The 18,746-nt window shown below is 31.7% G+C and overlaps 3 protein-coding genes across 5 annotated transcripts; 1 reads left to right on the top strand and 2 right to left on the bottom strand.

Moving 5' to 3' along the window:
• Positions 1-4,067: 4,067 nt before the first annotated feature.
• On the bottom strand, positions 4,068-8,847 carry LOC141452534 (ribokinase-like). Its single transcript, XM_074124796.1, has 7 exons — positions 8,689-8,847; positions 8,481-8,613; positions 7,513-7,639; positions 6,123-6,284; positions 5,332-5,429; positions 5,071-5,256; positions 4,068-4,418 (listed from the first exon to the last, which is right to left on the bottom strand). Exons 1-7 carry the CDS (start codon positions 8,745-8,747, stop codon positions 4,242-4,244), a joined length of 942 nt encoding a protein of 313 aa, XP_073980897.1. The 5' UTR covers positions 8,748-8,847; the 3' UTR covers positions 4,068-4,241.
• Positions 8,848-12,413: 3,566 nt separating this feature from the next.
• On the bottom strand, positions 12,414-17,041 carry LOC141452536 (cyclin-dependent kinase 2-interacting protein-like). 3 transcript variants are annotated; one of them, XM_074124801.1, is made up of 7 exons: positions 16,910-17,041; positions 16,222-16,285; positions 16,044-16,126; positions 15,390-15,555; positions 15,211-15,292; positions 14,501-14,618; positions 12,414-12,744 (listed from the first exon to the last, which is right to left on the bottom strand). In XM_074124801.1, the coding sequence occupies exons 3-7, from the start codon at positions 16,099-16,101 to the stop codon at positions 12,554-12,556; spliced, it is 615 nt and encodes a 204-aa protein (XP_073980902.1). In that variant the 5' UTR covers positions 16,102-16,126; positions 16,222-16,285; positions 16,910-17,041; the 3' UTR covers positions 12,414-12,553. The 3 variants fall into 3 exon arrangements, with proteins under 3 accessions (XP_073980902.1, XP_073980901.1, XP_073980900.1); XM_074124800.1 differs by lacking the exon at positions 12,414-12,744 and adding an exon at positions 12,878-14,426; XM_074124799.1 differs by lacking the exon at positions 12,414-12,744 and adding an exon at positions 13,383-14,441.
• On the top strand, positions 17,039-18,655 carry LOC141452533 (uncharacterized). Its single transcript, XM_074124795.1, has 2 exons — positions 17,039-17,302; positions 17,525-18,655. The coding sequence occupies exons 1-2, from the start codon at positions 17,174-17,176 to the stop codon at positions 18,362-18,364; spliced, it is 969 nt and encodes a 322-aa protein (XP_073980896.1). The 5' UTR covers positions 17,039-17,173; the 3' UTR covers positions 18,365-18,655.
• The last annotated feature ends 91 nt before the right edge of the window (positions 18,656-18,746 follow it).

Raw genomic sequence — 18,746 nt, 5'->3', positions numbered from 1 at the left:
AGACGTAATCATTGCAGGTTTTTGTTTTGTTTTCTTTTTGCTATGGAGTAGCTTTGCGGAATTTTATAGACTTAGAGCAATGTAAAATAAAAATACGAAGAGTATATACTGTAAACAAAAGAAGAAAACAAATCCTTTTTTCATATTATTTAATAGTTTTCGAGTATGTTTTCGTTTTTTTTTTAAATGTTATTTTTGACATAAAATGGCTATCAAAGCCACAACAATCTATATTTTTGAAACCATCCAAAACAGTTTTTTTTTTTCTCATTTGCAAAATGTTCCCTATTCCTCGAATAAATAGTATATTTAAAAAAGAGTATTAGTTCAATAAAACACAAAGCACTTAGGTGAGAAACAAACAATAGCGCATGTTTTTATTGAATATTTAAGTTTGGTTTTTAAAATAAGTTCACTAGACTTAGAACGGGATAGAAACATTTATATAAAAGAGAAGTAAAATTTTTATCCTGAATAAATTAATAACGTTGTTCTAAACGAAAGATTTGCAGCAGTGTGTACAAAATATATCTCGTATAAACAAATAAGGTGTCCCCTGCATGTACCCCCCAAAAATAAGTGGGTGAACAGTTAATTATAAAAAAAAAAGAGAGATATTTAAAATAAATAATAAATTTAACTAAAAAAAAGAGCGTATACCATATAACTCATTCTGTAGAATAAGTTTACAAGCTTCTATGTAATAAAGTATGTCTTGTTTGTGATGTACATATAAAAATATACTATAGTAATTATTAAATAGTGCGTTGTTGAGTATTTATTATGAAGAAAGAATTCACTATAAGTAAAAAAAATAAATAAATAAAACGTGTTATATCGAAATGGCAAAGCAACAAAATGAAAAGTGTACAATTTAGCTCTTCCATATAATTTAGCTGATATATTCGATTTTTCAGAAAAAGACAGTATCATTTCTTTTAATTACTGATTAAACTATTTTTGTTTAGATGAAGAAATGAGGCTTTTAACAAAATAATGACTTTTTTTTTAGTAGGGTTTGCTCTTCAGAGTAATGTAGATTTACAGTTCCTACAGGAAATTACCCGTTCTCGTGTGCTACGCCATTTCTATAGCAAACACACAAAAAAATTATAAAAGAAAAAAATGAGGACATAAAAAGTTAAAAAAAAAAAGATTTTGTGATTTGTAGACTATTTATATTGAATAATGAAGAAAAAAAAAATGAACTATATCTTATTTAGATTAATACTTATAGTTTAATGACATCATGTTTCCTTATATAGTAAATATTTTAAAAATAAATAATCAAGCCTACAGAGCACTCAGCTGTTTGTAAATTATTAAAATAAATAAATAAAAAACGATAAAAGCAGGTTGTATGAAATACGCCTAAATAAATTAGTTGAAAAAATGTACAAGGTAATGTAAAGGTTGTAATTTGCATCATGCATGCGCAGGCGCGTGCGCTCGCACATCTCACATGCGTGCTTGCGTATGTGTGTTGTGTGCGAATGTAATTATTATAGCAAAAAATAAATAAATAAATCTTTTAAAAAAATAATCACTTGCCTTATATGATATATATGTATAGAGAAGAAGACCCCAATTTTTTGTGTTTGATAGTTTCTGGTGTAAGCGGGTGTATACAAAATATACTAAGCTTTCCTACATATTTATGGTGACTGTAGGCTTGAATTTTCTATTTAAAAAAAATACAAAAAATTATCTTAATTTTACAATTGCCTCTGGCAAAAAGAAAAATTTCACCCAATCTCGCTTTTTGTTAAATAAACTATGGAAGTTTGTTGAAAAACTCATTTTGTATTCCTTTCCTGATTAAAAAAAAGAAAAAATGCTCTTGTATGTTACTTTTCCTTCTTTCTTTTAATATTTTCAATTCAGTTGCTTACATCAGACTAATCTTACCTATACCTTCACGGCCGATAAAAATCAAGTAGAAGTTTATCTAGCTTAATTATTTATTATCACATTCATTCATCGCGTTAATGATCTTTTCAATGACATATAAAGATGTCTATATAAAGATAATGTGTGATGATAGTGAGGATGAGTTTCATGCTCGATTTAATATAAAGCCGGAAAAATTATCAAAACTTAAAAAGAGAGTAGTTACAGTTTGTTGAAGCGGATGAATCTTAAAGAGGCAAAGGTCCTAGGCGACTTGTGTAATAGTTTTTGTTTTTAATTGTGCGTGATGTGCTTTGGGTGCTTGCACACAGCTTATAACGTTTAAGACCAATGAATGTCCTTCAAAAGGGATTACATTCGTAATCAATAAGTATTTGGAGAGATGCGTTACATCATAGTTCTTCGGAATTCGAGAACCATTTCATACCAACCAAAACTAAAGTAATTTACATCCAGTCATATATGTAACGACAAAAACAGTAAACAATGTAACCACTTCATAGAGAAGATCGCGTGGCCACCTGCGCTTCAGCCGTCTTGGAGTATTTCCAGGCAATGCAGTAAGTTGGGATACTAGTGGATTAGGTTGTGACATAAATTTTAAAGGGAAAGTTATTATCATCGTTATAGCGCCACGGTATCCTAGAGGATATAGACAAGGCCCGCGAAGATAAGATGTATAGTAGTTGGGTCAGTAGGTTCGATTCCTGTTATAGGCCTTGGATTTCAATTAATGATTAATATGAGAAATCCGTAGTAAAGTATGTTTGCTACTCGTCTCCGTCCACGAAGCTAACTTGGTAGTCGGACGTAAAGCAAGCCTGAAAGAATAGGCTTTACTTTATTTTTCAGATTAGGCCCTGCATGCGGAACTAACTGCAAATAGCGAACAAAATAACTGGAAATACCAAAACACTGCTTAAGTAGAGAATAACTGAGCTACTTATCTCCATATTCAAGAAACGTGTGAGGTTTAGTCACAATTGGCTTCTAAATCTATATATATAAAAATGAATGTGTATCTGTTTGTTTGTTTGTACTCGATAGATTCAAAAACCATACATCCAATCGCCGTGAAAATTTGGGAAATTATTAGGTATATCCCCGGGAAGGTTTTTGCAAAGTTTTTTTAAAATCAGAGTTGGGGTTCTAGGTACACCCGAACAAATATCCCAAAAATATCAAAATAACATTTAATTAGTAATATTTGTTGAAAGTGTAACCATGAAAACCATGAAAAACAGTTTTTTGCAATTATTAATACGAGAATAAATTATACCGAAGATGGTGGAAAATCCATTAAACTAAAAGTACTCAACAATACTATTGATGTTGATAATCGTTGGGTAGTACCATATTCTCCATTAGTACTAAAAACGTATAACGCACACAATAAATGTTGGGTACTGCAATTCAGTGAAAGCTAGAAAATATATTTGCACATATGTGAACAAAGGAAGCGATATGGCAGTGTTTGGAGTGGAAAATACAACTGCATCTAACGATGAAGTCACCCAATATCAACTGGGACGCTTCATAAGTAGCAATGAGGCTGTATGGCGTATTACCTGTATATCATTTTCCATTCATGAACGATATTCAACGGTTGTTCATTTAGCTGTACATCTTGAAAATGGACAGCGTGTGTATTTTACATCAGAAAATGTACGTGCAAGAGCAATGTCACCACGCCAACATTAACTGAATTTTTCACATTATGTAGAAATGATACCTTCGCAAGGACACTACTGTACTCTGAAGTAGGGGTAATTTTATTGTTAATTTTCATTTCGATGTATTGTATACATTTGGTCATTAATAAATTATGTCTGAGGTATCAAAACTGCCTTTTTGTTCAAACACAGCAACGTGTGAACGGGTACTGCTAGTATTAATATAAACATTGGAACCATTCAGCTGAGATTGTTGTACCATAGTTCTTAGAAAATTATATGCTTCCAGGTCCTCAAATTTTTAACTATTGTGTCTGTGAAGAAAAAAGAAATCTTAACAAAAACTTTTTCTTACTTCAACAATAAATGTTTTGTCCAATTCATGCGACTAATACAAATCATCTTCTTGGGTCCTTCTAAATTTTAGACAATCTGGGTTTCACACCAGATTTGTGATAAATTTTTACGCAAAAAAATGTCAAATTAAACAGAAAAATAAATTTATTGAAAAAATATACATAAATGTTGGATTTTCTGTACTTCAAATCACTACTCTCAAATTTCTTCATTTTAATTCTGACATTTCTCTTACATGTATTATTCTTGAGTTCATAACAAAAAATTAAAATGAATCTATGAAAACAAATACTTTTACTGTTATTCAAACAAATTATTTGGCAAAGAACTCTTTAATGGGAAACTGGATTGTGTGCCTTTATTTAACACGGTGTATGTAGCAATTTTGGAAGCTCTCCTAATTTTCTCATGGAATGAAATTTGTGGCAACTTTCCAACATAATATGCAAGAGCACCTAAAAATGCATCTCCTGCACCCTGAAAATTAAATAATTTTAAACGTATGTAATACATAACAAATTGCAATCTAGTACTTAATATCTCTGGCTATAAATCCGGGTTATTCTATTGTATGTTATTGTTTTTGCTTTGCATATTAATGCAAACATTTTATTTTTCATCGTGCCAAAGACAATCAGTATTTTTGTGTGTTTTGTGACCGTTATTTTTTAGATTAACGGTAGCTAGGATTAATATAATAAATTCAGGGTCTTGTTGCGCGAGTTGGTTGTCAGTTTTAAAGCAATTGTAGTGCCTACAGTGCCTCCAATTTTGTACGTGACAATCTACTCGCACAATAACGCCTGAGGAATACAATAAATTTGATGATACACTGGGAAATATTAGTAATGTGATTAATAAATCACAATCGACCAATAGGCCGAATCCTCGTTACTAGTAATGAAAATTCAAATTTCACAAAAAAATTATCGCCCATAGTTGAAAAATTGTTTTCATTTACCTACCACAATCTCGGCAAAATTAATTTTATCTAAAATTTACGATTGAATTCATGCAGAGCTAATTTCTCTTATACTTATACCAGTGCTTAGATATCACCTCAGAATACTTTAAATCTTGAAATTACAAACTGCTTTATGGTATGTTTAATAAAATATTTGCTTAATACCGTTGAATCAATGGCGTCCACAATGTCTGCAGGAACATGTTCATCGTGTAATCCTTCACCTCCAAAAACACAACCTTCTGCGCCTAACGTTATTACTACAATATTACAGCCCATTGATAGTAAAGATTTAAGAGCCTCAAAAGCTTCTTTAACAGATGTAATTTTCATACCGGTAAAAGCCTCAGCCTAAAGAAGAAAGAATGAAGTATATTTTACAGCGAATAATACATTATTTATTAAACTATTTGTTGAATTATTTACTTCGCACTCATTGACGCATGTTATATGGGCTAACTTAAAAATTTCCTTATCAACATCAGGAATTGCCGGTGCTGCATTAATGATAGTCAATGGCCCCTCTAGAAAATAAAAAAATAAATTCATTTTATAAATCTGGAATAATTTAGTAAAGAAACTTCAAGATAATAAACAGACTTGAAAAATCTCAGTCACACTTTAAAATGCAAAAGATTAAATTAATAAAGAACAAAAATGTAAATGTTAATTATTGGTTCTCTTTGGGGGGGAGGGGAAAATAAAAGTTACTCTGATGAAGTATAAATCTAAAAATTAAAATTTTATGATGAGCTTTGTAGGGTCAGTTATGATCGTGGAATGTATCAACGAAAACCAAATAATGGAGTTGTTTGGCCTTTATCCCCTATGTAGTATTCTGCGACTGAATTGTGTTCTGTTTTAATAATTTAAAAATCTTAATTATAAAGTTTAATTTTCTATTTGGTTTTAGAATATATTAAAAACCCACTTTGCTAGTCACCGTTTTTCAAAGTCAGTTATCCCTCAGTCAACATTTCGGTATCCATTAATTTCGTGGTTGTGTTAACATGAATGTTTATAATTTAAAAAAAAATTTTGTGAAAAAAGAAACTTTAAGGAGTTTGAAAACAATTTACTGTGGAATGTTTTTATGTATACTTATTATTTTGAAAAAGACAGCATCTGTTGGTCAAAAGTTTGGCGATTAAAATAGGGCTTACTACAAATTTTTATTTAACCAAACCTCAATATGCCAGAAAAGCAATATTACTTACCACTTTTCCTTAAATATCTTAGGGTGTCTAAAGTTGCTTTCAACGGGGTTTCCAGTTGAAATAAAACCACCTTAGCCTTTTGCAGGAGATCTCCACATTTCTTTGCGTCTTCAAAGCTAAGTTTATTGTTTGCTCCAGGCACGATTACTATTTGATTTTCTCCTTAAAAATGTTATAACTTTAATAAATAAACAAGAAATCTTTAATAATTTTACAGCTCTCATAAAAAATTTAATTTTCAACTCATCAACATCTGTATAGTATTTAAGAGCGAATAAATAGGAAAAAAGGCCCACATTATAAAGTTGATAAACTACTACTACTACTACGTAGCTCTACAGCCCGGGGTGGGCCTTGGCTTCCTTAATAATGCGACTCCAGACATCTCTATTGGCTGTTTTTGTCCTCCATCCTGACACTCCAAGGACTCTCAAGTCCTCCTTAACATCATCAAGCCAACGTCTTCGCGGTCGGCCAATAAAGTTGATAAAACCGTACATTATTCTGTTGGAAACTTGATGACTGTCTTACCCAATGTAATCTCTTCTCAGAAATGCACGAATTTAAATTCTCGTATAAATGTATTAAAATAAAAGTTATATATCAAGGTGACATGTAATTAGATGATATACGAATTTCAGAGAAAATCATAAAGACCATTTTCCTGAAAATAAAAAACAAACGAAAAATCCAATCATTAAAACGGAACTTCCTTTATAAACATTAAAATAGGTCATCTAGCAAATTTGGGCACATAAACGGAATGCTTAAAAAACAGCGCATCTCTAAAGCGTTTAAGGAAAGGGTGAGAAATGCTTGAATTCCAGGATAAATTACATGAATAGAGAAGAATAAAGGATTTTGAAAATTCTCTACACTTTCCGGTAGAAGAGAAATAAGTTCTGAGAGTACTTACTGAAAAATTGTACATTTTTTAAAGCGACACATGAGTTCAACTAATTCATTTGCTTCCATCATTAATGGGCAATAAGCACAGCCAGAAATTTAAGTTTACAGAAAATTTATTAAGCTATTAAAAGGGACTTTTCGACATTTCATATAGTATATTTTATTTAAAATGCTGCTACGTTTTAATCTAAAAAGTAAATTAATACACATTCTTTCCGTTGGATCTACGCCTAACTTCCAAATTTGGTGACGTAGGCGGAGGCAATTAGCAGACATACTTAATAATAAATTTCTCAAAAACTTCAAATAAAATGCAAGGTCCGGGAATTGAACTCTGCAGAACTAAACAAATTAGCTGTGCGAGCCTGTAGCCATCGACAAAATCAAGTTTCCAAAGGTATACTCAAAAACCAATCAATACAAAACTCAAACATTCCAAATTTCAATTGATTCAAGTATTTAATAAGAAGCAAAACCTTACCTTTTTCTGACACTGTAATTTGTGCCATACCACTAGAAGTACCTTCGGTTAGAACGACATAATCGACATTTACGCCATGGAGTTTAAGGTTTTGCAGATAATTCTTTCCAAAATAATCATCCCCTAACTGGAAAATTCATTTATAAAATGAAAATTTTATTTTATCAAGATTTATTTTATTTAAGCTTAATTTTATTTTATATTTTTATTTTATCATTTTTTTTAAATTTTTTTATAGAAGGTTAGAGCTACAAATATAAAAATTCTTTTTGTAGATTCATTAAAAAAAAAAAAATCGGAAAACGTATATCTTCATTTCTCACTTGAAGATAATATACATTACATTCAATTACACATACTTTTTATGTAATAACCAGCCAGAACGTCTACTAGAACTTCTTTTTTGGAAAGATAATCACCGATAACACCTAAAAAGGCAACCAAAGTGTCGTTGCCTCGGCAAAGGCTTAGCAAATCCAGGAAACAAACAAACCAGGACTTTAATAAGAGTGGAACAACTTAGATCAAATTGCAGATGAACTAACAAAGGCATAAGGGATGCATCAGTTTGACAAGTCTTCGCTCAAAAATAACCAAGCTCGGTAAAATGCAGTATGGATTTTAGGCGCCTTCTTCTCTTCTCTTCTGTAGGTTTGAGATTAAATATTTTTTCAATTTAAATGCAAAGGAATCTTACAAAGATCAATCATACAGGAACTAAATATGATTAACTTTTTTAGTTTTTTGCCCATTATTGTGACACTAGATGGACCGGACAATAAGTGGGATTGTAGATGTAGTGATGAGGTGGTTAAGAGTAAGGGGAATATGTGGTATGTGACCTCGCTAAAAACTCAAATTTCTAGAACGCACAGTTTATTCCGTAAAAACAAATGAAAGGTGAACCTCACTTATCTAGATGCTTGAAGTTAATTCATTAAGCTAAAATAAAATATATCCAAGTTTACCCTTGCTATTAAGGCTGTAGAAGCCCCAAGTTTGGCAGCGGCTACACATTGATTAGCTCCTTTTCCACCATTACCAATTTCAAAATGTGTGCCACGTATTGTCTCTCCCACACTTGGTAGCCGTGGAGCATAACTACCTTGACAGAATATTTGTAATTTTTCAATTTAATCTATTAAAATGCCATTTCTAAATGTACCAGAATCTTACCACAGAAGATCAATCATACAGGAACCAAAAACGACTAAATCCAGTTCTTCGCCTATCATTGTCACGTAATTTAAATTACTAAATGGGCCGGGCAGTGGGTGAACCTATGTTTGTAGTAGTGATGGGCTATTAGAGCGGACTCGTTCCACTGGAACGAGTCCGATGGTGGAACGAGTTGATTCAAATCCCTATTTTTAAAAAAAGTGATTCCGCCCCGCCCCAAAAAATTGAGGCAAATTAAAATGAAAATAATTAATACTGTAGTCGTTTACACTAAAATAAAACATTCGTCGATTGGAAATAGGTTGTAGTTTAATATTCGTTTCATTTGAAAACAAAAAACATTATAACGCTTTCTCAAGATGTTTTTAATTCTTAAAAATTTGTTTTTGTCCATTACTCTTATAAAATACGAAGAATTTCGAATAAAATATAATATACAAACACAGAATGATCTAGAGTGCAGGTGGAGTCAGTCGTCGTTGCCATGGTGATGGAACCGTTTAACGACTCCGGTTCCAGCTCCAGCAATTTCATTGGTTAAATCCACTGGAATTGGTGGAGTCAAATCCGGAGTGATTTAAATCCTTTTGAAACCGGACTCGTTCCATTTTTTCGTTCACTGAATCTAGCCAATAGAAAATGCTGGAGCTGGAACCGGAGTCGTTAAACGGTTCCATCACCATGGCAACGACGACTGACTCCACCTGCACTCTAGATCATTCTGTGTTTGTATATTATATTTTATTCGAAATTCTTCGCATTTTATAAGAGTAATGGACAAAAACAAATTTTTAAGAATTAAAAACATCTTGAGAAAGCGTTATAATGTTTTTTGTTTTCAAATGAAACGAATATTAAACTACAACCTATTTCCAATCGACGAATGTTTGTGAAATAGGTGATAGAGTGGGAGGGATACAGCAGTAAGTAAACCAGTTAGGTAATACTATTTTTTAGCTCAGTATTACTTTGATCGTCGTAATAACATGTACACGATTTAACTTTCGCCAATGAAGATAAGAGAAAGAGCGTCCAGCCGCTAAGTTAAAGATTTGGCACACAGCTTTTTCTTTTTGTAAAATAATGAGATATTTTAAAAGCTTGATATTCAATTCATAGTAAATAAATATTTCTTTCTTTATGAGTAATTATAATTATCATTTTGTTTGAAGGGTTATAATTTTTTTTTATGGGAATAATTTCCTACCCATTTCCGTTTTTCTTCTTGAATCAAGTTAACTCCAGTGGTCAAGCTAGATAACGACAAAACTGCAGTTGCTTTAATTTTTATATTTGACTAGCCTATTTTTGTTAATATTTGGTTACGTTGTTAATTTTATATTTATCAGATCAATTGGAAATTAGGGAACTACTTAATGTGTGTTAAAGAAATATAGTTTTGTTATTAACTGGAAAAGCTAACTTTTAATGATGTATTTAATTACAATGCGTGACATTTGTACTAATGCATAGGGTAAGTACAGACTGGAATCAGTGAACGAGTTGTTGGAATCGATTCCAACCCTGGAACTGATTCAAATCCAACGACTCCAAACGCGGACTCGTTCTGCCCATCACTAGTTTGTAGTGATAACATGATAAGATTAAGTCGAATGTGTGGCAAGTGACCTCGCTATAACCTCTTAAACTTCTAGAGTTGTTCCAATACTCTCGATAATAATATCGATGTTTCTTGCAAGATTGGTTGTTGAATACTCGATACTTAACTCCTTTCGTAAGATCCGAACCCTCACGAGAGATGTATGTGTTGAGCTTCTCCAAGAGGAGAACTAACAGAGGTAAGTTCCGGAATGAGTGCCTACCTAGGGCTGCGGCAGACCAAGATCTGACTAGGCTGTAATAACTAACAAATATTTGAAGCTTGCCTTGGAAGAGTCAAAATATGCTGTTCCCGACTCAGTGGTTGCCTGAAAAAGCTGAGCATGGAAGCAACATCTGCAGATCCTGCAGAGAAAATGAAGAGAGGCCAATTCGCTTCCTGACAAACTGTGGAGATGCTTCCAGAGATTGACATTCCCTATTGTTATTATAAAAGAATATACCATTTACCTTCCCTAATTCGGAGTCTGGGGCCTTAACGAAGAGAGAGTGTTGCCCCGTCTAATCTTGCAGCACAAGATTTCGTACGTGCACAGTAGATCTATGAGGATCGCAGCGAATTCAACCATTCCCGTCAAGAGAAATGTTGAATTAAAATCCAAGGCCTAAATCGGGAATCGAAACCATTACAATACGTTTGCTTTGCGGGCTTCGTCTCTAACCGCTCCGCTATCGTGGCACCTTTCCATTATTCCATAATACATACTTACTTGAGTAAAATAAATTAACAAACTATACATTTTCATCTAATGATTTTGAAATGAGCAGGTAGGGTCAATGTGGTCAATTTTGTCCCTTCAAAAGAGCTCCTCAATTAATTTACTGTTTTGTCTCCAAAAGAAAATCGAATATTAAGATGACATTTGGAGTGAGACTATCAATTACATTAAACTGATATCAGGAACGAGATTTTCTTCCATGGCTTTGAGAGTTGAGATTTATTTTAACGCTAAGACTGTCTGTTTTCTTTACTTCATGCTTAGAAAAAAGCTGTTAATTACTTTGACATTAGTTTCCCAAGATCGTAGACTCTTGACATTGAGAAGGTAACTGAAACATGAGGATGCAGAGTTCTTCCCAGTCATTTAAAGACCTGCTTCTAGTGCGCGAAAAGAGCCAGAGTTCCGGCTTGCCTTTTTTTTCAGAAAATGATTTTACCGCTGCAGTTTTACCTTTAAATCCAGTCCTATCTTCAATTTCCTTAGTCTTGAGCTGAATGTTTGGCAGTTAGATTGTGGTTGCATTGGTCTCTTAACACACCTAGGAATTTACAACAGAATTGTTTTTTTTTTTTCTAACAGTTAAGAATTTATTTATTTTGGAGTCTTAAGAATGGCTAGCAGTTCAACTTGGTTATCACTGTCAGTAACCTTGAATTTCTTTGCTAAGTCGATGCGATGTACAACTCTACTAGAGTATATACCACAGCAGGTGAATACAGTTCAGATGATCAGGCCAGGACATGAATTGGACAGAACGCTTTTAAACAATCTTTATTTAGATATATGTACATACCAGGATACATCTATAAAACCATACTCCTAAGGGCTTCTCTTCTTGTCCAATCGGTATAGGTTTACCCGAAAGATAACCATGAATTCGATTTCCTAATCTTCTACGCATAAATCGCAATCACTGGGATTTCTCGACGTGAAACTGGAATTTATTATTTGACCACTTCTCTGTTAGAGTTATTGTTTATTTGAACGAAATTCCGAAACACTTTCTGTTTTCACTGTTATACTGCAAAAAATCGTCGGTAAATGATATACAGACACTCAGGAGAATACTCTAGCTTTATGCGTAGAATACTGAGTAATTGTCTAGAGATGTGTAATTTTGTAAGAGCTGAAATAAAAGTTATAACGCTGATATCTTAAATTATGTATTACCAGGTAATTAAGTTTTTTTTTTGGACCATTTTAGTGGAATTTACAAAATTTAGTTTATTGTATAATACAAAATTATTGGATTAATAGGAAGTTAATAAAATTTACAACGGATTAAGCATTCATTAAAATACTAATAAGTTATTAACATATAACTAATATATGTTTAGCAGGTATTTTAATAAATGCTTTATTATTTTTAAATTGTAAAAATTAACAGCTCAAAACATAATGTATTCTACAATTTACATCTGATGCTTTCAATTCTACAAAGCACAACCTCAAATACAGAATTTGCTTAAGCTAATGTGGACGATATGCAAAAACCAGTATCATCTAAATAAGCATCGTAATTACACATTCAAAGAATAATTTCTGTACATACCGAAATTAGATAATTGACTTGTAAAACTTCGCGAAAGTGGAAAATAACAATGAGGAAAAGTGTGTTTACTAGGTGGTAAATATCCATATGTAGAAGAAGTTGTCTGATAAAATGGATGACCACGCGGCTGCTTCTGAATTCCATAGTTTTTAAAGCGATCTGGTAGTTAAACATTAATAAGGCGAATTAATTAATAGTACTAAACTACAGCAAGCTATAAGCGCATCCATTACAGTAATTAATGCAAGCTTCATAATACCCACCAGGATACTCAAATCTTTCGGGTAAATAATAATATTGGGAATGTACGGTTTTACAACTATTCATTTTAAAAAATGTTAATAATTTGCATATAATCAAGGTACTGTTTATCTGTAGCCAAGGGTTACATTTTATGAAGTGTACAACTTGATTTCGACATTCATACAAACTAAAACATACTTCTTAAAATAAATTGGTTTGGGTGTAAAATGTAATTGTTACTTTTTGTCTCATAAAATTTTTAAGTTTCCAATCACTACCAGCTCTGTAGATCGAAGAATATATTATCATCAGGCGAAATTACTATGCATTTTTGCTTTAAAAATAGTTCTAGTGTTGATGACACTACAATCTTAAAATCTATCATTTTACTTAAAGAACACCTTCTTACAAAGAGAATTTTTTACAAATAGAATAAATACCAATTTAATAAAATAAATCTGTGCCACGTAACCATAGAAACAGCTGTGAACCTTATTTTAATAAAGCTCTTGTCCATAACAATGGCCAAATTGAATATCTTTTCACCAGCGAGAAGTAATTATCCACATCTTGTGAATCGCTAAGTTGCAAACTGATATGATAGTGATGCACTCTCGAATTGAAAAAATTCGAAAGCAAGGTAAGATTTTAAAGAAAACAGCATTACTTCTGATAGGTCAAGAAATTACCTGGACAGATGCTGAGAAATAGGAACGAAAAACAAGACACAGGCTTGCCCAAGAACTTCATGGTTTATAAATATCCGGCAACTTTTTGGAGGCAACAAAACTTCTCTATTCAGAAATACGGCAAACAAAATTTTCTATCGGCTGATGTTCCAATAAAATTATAGGAGCATTATTTTATAAAATTGCAAAATAAAATAAAAAAATTCTATTAAGTAATGTGGTCGGCCGATTTTCTTAAAATTAGGATATTCAATCCTGAGTGATTTCATTTAACACTATATAGGTGGCAAATCGATGCAATCAATGGTATTGGCACTTTAAATAAATGTTTGACCACCCTCTCTCCCTAGAGTGCCCTTAATCGAATTATTCTGTAAATATTTTTCTAATAAAAGTTGTTGATGAACGAGTAAAAAAAATAAAAAACTTACTGGCTACTTTAGAAAAATCCTAAGAACTAAAAAATTATCACAGTAATTGTATCAATGGTACATCTGTTTGCCCAATTTTGACCAAACCTTGTTAGCATTTTACCAAATATCAAATTTTAGATTTCTGCTAACTTTTATTTTTTAGTTATGGGGAGCATACGCTAACACATTTGTAAATACAATTTTTCAGACTCACGGTATCTCTAAACGCTGAAAACTCAAAATTGAATCTTCCACAGTAGAGTAATAGAAACTAAAAAATTAGTAACTTTTCTCAAAATTTACTGACGGAGAGTTGTTTCTTTAAGCATTGCTTCTACTTGCAAATCCAAATTTTCTATATAAGGTTGCTGAACCCATATTGTCTGATACAGCAATAAATTTTCTTCATATTTTGTGTGAGCAATATTTTCTTTTATGTACAGCTTCATTTGTAACTCTTTATCGTACATACTTAATATTTTGCTGCTTAATTCCACTAAAATTAAATGAACTAAAACATTAACCATAAAATATTAAACATAAAATTAAAATATATTTAAATAAATTTACCAAATTCTTGTACACGCCACGTTGTGAAAACCGGTGTATTAATATTTTTCATTTCATTTAATTTCATTAATCCTTCATAGTGATTTTTAACTTCTTTTATTTTATTTAAAACAGTATTCTGAAAATAAATAAATAAAACATGGCTGAATGATTATTTCAGGCTAGCAAATATTACGAGACTACTGCAATGTTCATAGAGGTTTTTTGGTAGGTAAGAGGAATAAAATAAATCCAGTATTTTGTTATTTTTTTTTTTGTGATCAACTTCCATCTTCATCTTTAGAAATTAAACATTGTAAAGCTATTTCAAACCTTAACAAACTTTTAAAAGATCGGCAAAAAACTAATTTTTCTTAAAGAAAAAAATATATTTAATCGGCGAAAAAATATTAAATATTAATATAATAGTGAGCATTTCAACTCTTCTTTAATAAAAACATCGACGTTGTGTCGAAGTGTCGGAATTCAGATATTTATATATATAAAAAAAACCTAGTAATGAGAGGGACCGATTAGGAAGTGCTAATAGTTGAGTTTACATTGTACCAGGAATTCCTCCCACTGCCCTAACACCTCTTTTACTTTAGTCATCTGTAAGAAAGTTACAATTCTTAGGATTCAATCTATCCTGCCAAAAAAACTTCCAGGAATAGCATTAAATAGAAATAGGGATACTTTAAATGTTAGCACTCAACATCAACCATTCTTACCAATTTACTGCAAACATCTTCTAAACTATTACACAGCTCTTCTAATCCTGCAGGAAAAGCAACGGAGGCGTTACTGCTATTCCTGTAAACGAAATGCATTCCAATAGACAATTATAGACAATATTTCATAGACAATCCAAAACTAAATGATTAAATCCTGTTTACATCATTCTACTTACAAATGCGTGATTTTGAGGTTACAAATTTCATTAATCACAGAGACTCCGGTTATGTGGTTGCCATTCCATTCCTGTATACAATTATATAAATCTGCAGATGAATCATGCACTATTCTAGGTATTCCAGTGAGGTTTCCTTTTGCTTTCTTCGCAGGACTCTCTGGTACTAAAAGTTAATTTAATATGGATATATTTAATTTGAAGAATAAGTGTAAAGCTAGTTTGGCCGGGCTCTAGGGTGCAGTGACATAGAAGAAACCCTACCGAGAACATCCATGTAAGTTTAACATACATGTTACTAAATACTAATTTTTTTTAGGAGCACGTCCCAAATAATTTTGTGTATCTCTTTTAGCTAAAACGCTTCCTAATAATTACGAAAGTAACTCTGAATTAGGTAACAAAGCGAAGTGTGTTTTTTATTTTAATTAAGGTGCATCAACATTGAGGTCTTTGGCGCCATGTGCCTAATAAGCTATTATTTGAAATGCTGGTTCCAACATTATTCCTAAATTTTGCGAGACCAATGTACCAAATACTAACAGTGTTTCACAAGCATAGGAGAAAACGTTAAAAAAATTCCTAGCTCCTTCCTACAAGACATTCTTAATACTGATATAAGCTTTGTTTGATAGCATTTAAAATAGATTTTACCTTCTACAGGTGAATAAAGGTTTTCTGCCATCGTATATTCTAAATGGAAAAATATCATTAATACTTTCCTTTTGATAAGAAACCTGAAAACAATACTTTCATGTAACAACTAAAATATAAACTTTTCTTCTAAGATTAAATTTAATTATATTAGGTTTGCTTAGATAACTACACTCACGCAAAAAAAAATTGACACTGAGGACTAGTTGTGACTGTTGTTACATCAATAAGTTCCTCTTCACCTGCAAAAACATTTCATTACCGTACTTTCTGACTTCCTTGCAGCGTCAAAAACTTATGGTTATGGAGGCGCTGTCTTGCAAGAATAAGTTGATCAAAGGAATATATACTAAAGTGACCTCGTACAGGTGTAGTAATTAGAATACATTAGGGGTTTTTCCACTGATGAGACTACTGGTTTGAATGCACAGGACCAGGCCCTAAAGTGTATAAAAAATTCACAAATGTTGATCTACATGGCTTAAAAGAACAAAAAATTAAGTAAAAAAAATAAAAGTTAGTTTAACAAGAAAGTCTGTGCTGCTTAACTCGCCCTGCTCCGTTAAGATACAGAAGTTGAAGTGTGCAAGCGATTAAAGAAGATCCCGAATAAAAGACTATGACACAAATTTACATTTGAGCTTTTTTTTTTCTTTTTTTTTTAAAGCATGGAAAACCCACAGTGGAAATATATGCGCTCAAAATAAGTAGTGGCTAATGCTAAATCAAATTCATACAAATAAATATATAAAAACTAGGTATTAAACATTCATGTATTAAGCATTAAAACGTTAAGATTTTTAAACAAATGTAAATAAATTTAATAAAAATATCTATTAGGTACTTACGTTTGTATTATTACTTACCCAAAATTATATTTACACAGAAAATGCAATTTACAATGCAAATCCTGTCAGTTTGACATTTGTACAAATCATAACATTGCCGTCCGCTACATGGCTGTACTAATTCCTTAACTGTAGTAGCGTGAGCATTACATAAACTCGAGGAAGGTTATGTTGTGGTGTATTGTGTCTTGCTGCTTGTTCTGAAATTAGCTGTTGCAGGTATATTTAATGAGGTTATGCAGTTGAATTCTTGGAATTCCTGTTATTTTATTTTTAACGTCAATGAAACAAGATAAACAAAATCTTAAGAGGAAATATAAAAGTATGTGTAGTAATAAAAGTGACACTTCAAGAATGGAAACTAAGAAAAAAAAAAGTCAGGAGTCATCCAGGAAAAGTAATGATTTTGATGTAAGTAACTAAGATTTTTCAGAAAGAAATTAAGTTGTAAATATAATAATGAATAATATCTAATAATATTATAACATGTAATTCAATGTTATGTCGTACTAAAACTTAGTTCCTGGTCCAAAACTATAAACTCCATTTCCTAAAATAAAAAAACTGTTAACTTCATCGTCGCAAGTAGTTTTGATTGTCCCTCATTTTTATTAATTGTATTACTGTTTTCAGGTTAATTCAAATTCTAGGAAAAATAAGAAGGGAAACCAGATGCCTATCAACCAAAATCTTGCTGGTAAAAGTAGAAATGAGGATTTCTTAAACAGTAGTAGACTTTTAATTGAAAAGAAGATATTAGACGATGCAGACACACAGAAAGAACATGCCAACATAAGCCGCAAGGGATGCACAGGTTCTAATAATTGGGAAAAGTATCTTCTAAAACTAGGTAAAAAGTATTTTGTACATAAAATACCTGATGAAATTATTGGTAAAAATAATTCGAAACTTGTAAATGACAAAAAAAACAAGAAAGTAACAAAAGTTATTGGAATGGATTGCGAAATGGTTGGGGCTGGAGCGAATGGTAAAGAAAATCTTTTAGCGAGAGTATCTATTGTAAATCTTTTTGGTGATTGTTTATATGATAAATTTGTAAAACCTAAGGAAGAGGTGACAGATTACAGGACACATATAAGTGGTGTTAGAGCTTCAGACTTGAAAAATGCGGATGAGTTTGATTTTGTTCAGAAAGAAGTTGCTGAGCTAATCAAAAACAGGATCCTAGTTGGTCATGCGATAAAAAATGATTTAGAAGTACTTTTCCTGAGACATCCAAGGCATCTAATTCGAGACACAGCTACTTTTTTTCGAAGGAAAGGTTCTGGTACTCCTTCTTTAAAAAGTTTAGCCGCCCAGTATCTTAATACAGAAATCCAATCTGGTGAGCACAGTTCCGTTCAAGACGCCCAAGCTTCAGTTCAGCTTTATAATATGTTTCGCAAACAGTGGGAAGCTGGAGGTGGGAATAAAAAGAATAACAGAATCGATACTCGCCAGAATACGAGTTAATTTGGAAAAAAAGTTACGAACATACTTTTTTTACGTTTTTAAAATATATTTATAAAAATATATATGTATCTGTGATAAGTTATCTTTCACTTATTAGGTAAATCATGAGCATGCCTAAATATATTTTGTTATATAACGAACTAATAGTTAAGAGTCACGATAAAGCGAAAAGTTCATTTTTAATACTAATTAAAAAAGCAAATTCAAGGTTTAAAATTAAAAACTTACCCATCATTAAAAAAAATTGTAAAATGATTTTTCGTTTTAAATACAAATATATTTTGATTGTGATTACAGACCTGCATTCCTATCCTTTCCATAATTATGAAATACATCTGGTGTAAACTCTCAGTACTTTTGAAAATATTTTGCAGAACATATA

The sequence above is a fragment of the Rhodnius prolixus genome, unplaced genomic scaffold (assembly GCF_049639745.1).
Source record: "Rhodnius prolixus isolate KJV_2025 unplaced genomic scaffold, Rpr scaffold_3, whole genome shotgun sequence".
In the NCBI taxonomy this organism is placed as follows: Eukaryota; Metazoa; Arthropoda; class Insecta; order Hemiptera; family Reduviidae; genus Rhodnius; species Rhodnius prolixus.
Note: the sequence above shows the minus strand (reverse complement) of the source record. Positions and strands in the feature narration are given on the sequence as shown.

Coding starts and splice junctions, on each gene's coding strand:
- LOC141452534 (XM_074124796.1), bottom strand. CDS start 8,747: ATGATAGGCGAAGAACTGGATTTAGTCGTTTTTGGTTCCTGTATGATT. Junction 5,430..6,122: donor AAGATATTTAAGGAAAAGTG/GTAAGTAATATT, acceptor TTTATTTTCTAG/AGGGGCCATTGACTATCATT. Junction 4,419..5,070: donor TGGACGCCATTGATTCAACG/GTATTAAGCAAA, acceptor TTTAATTTTCAG/GGTGCAGGAGATGCATTTTT.
- LOC141452533 (XM_074124795.1), top strand. CDS start 17,174: ATGAAACAAGATAAACAAAATCTTAAGAGGAAATATAAAAGTATGTGT. Junction 17,303..17,524: donor GGAAAAGTAATGATTTTGAT/GTAAGTAACTAA, acceptor TACTGTTTTCAG/GTTAATTCAAATTCTAGGAA.
- LOC141452536 (XM_074124799.1), bottom strand. CDS start 16,101: ATGATATTTTTCCATTTAGAATATACGATGGCAGAAAACCTTTATTCA. Junction 15,556..16,043: donor CCTTTATTCACCTGTAGAAG/GTAAAATCTATT, acceptor ATTAACTTTTAG/TACCAGAGAGTCCTGCGAAG. Junction 14,442..14,500: donor GTGGCGTGTACAAGAATTTG/GTAAATTTATTT, acceptor TTAATGTTTTAG/TTCATTTAATTTTAGTGGAA.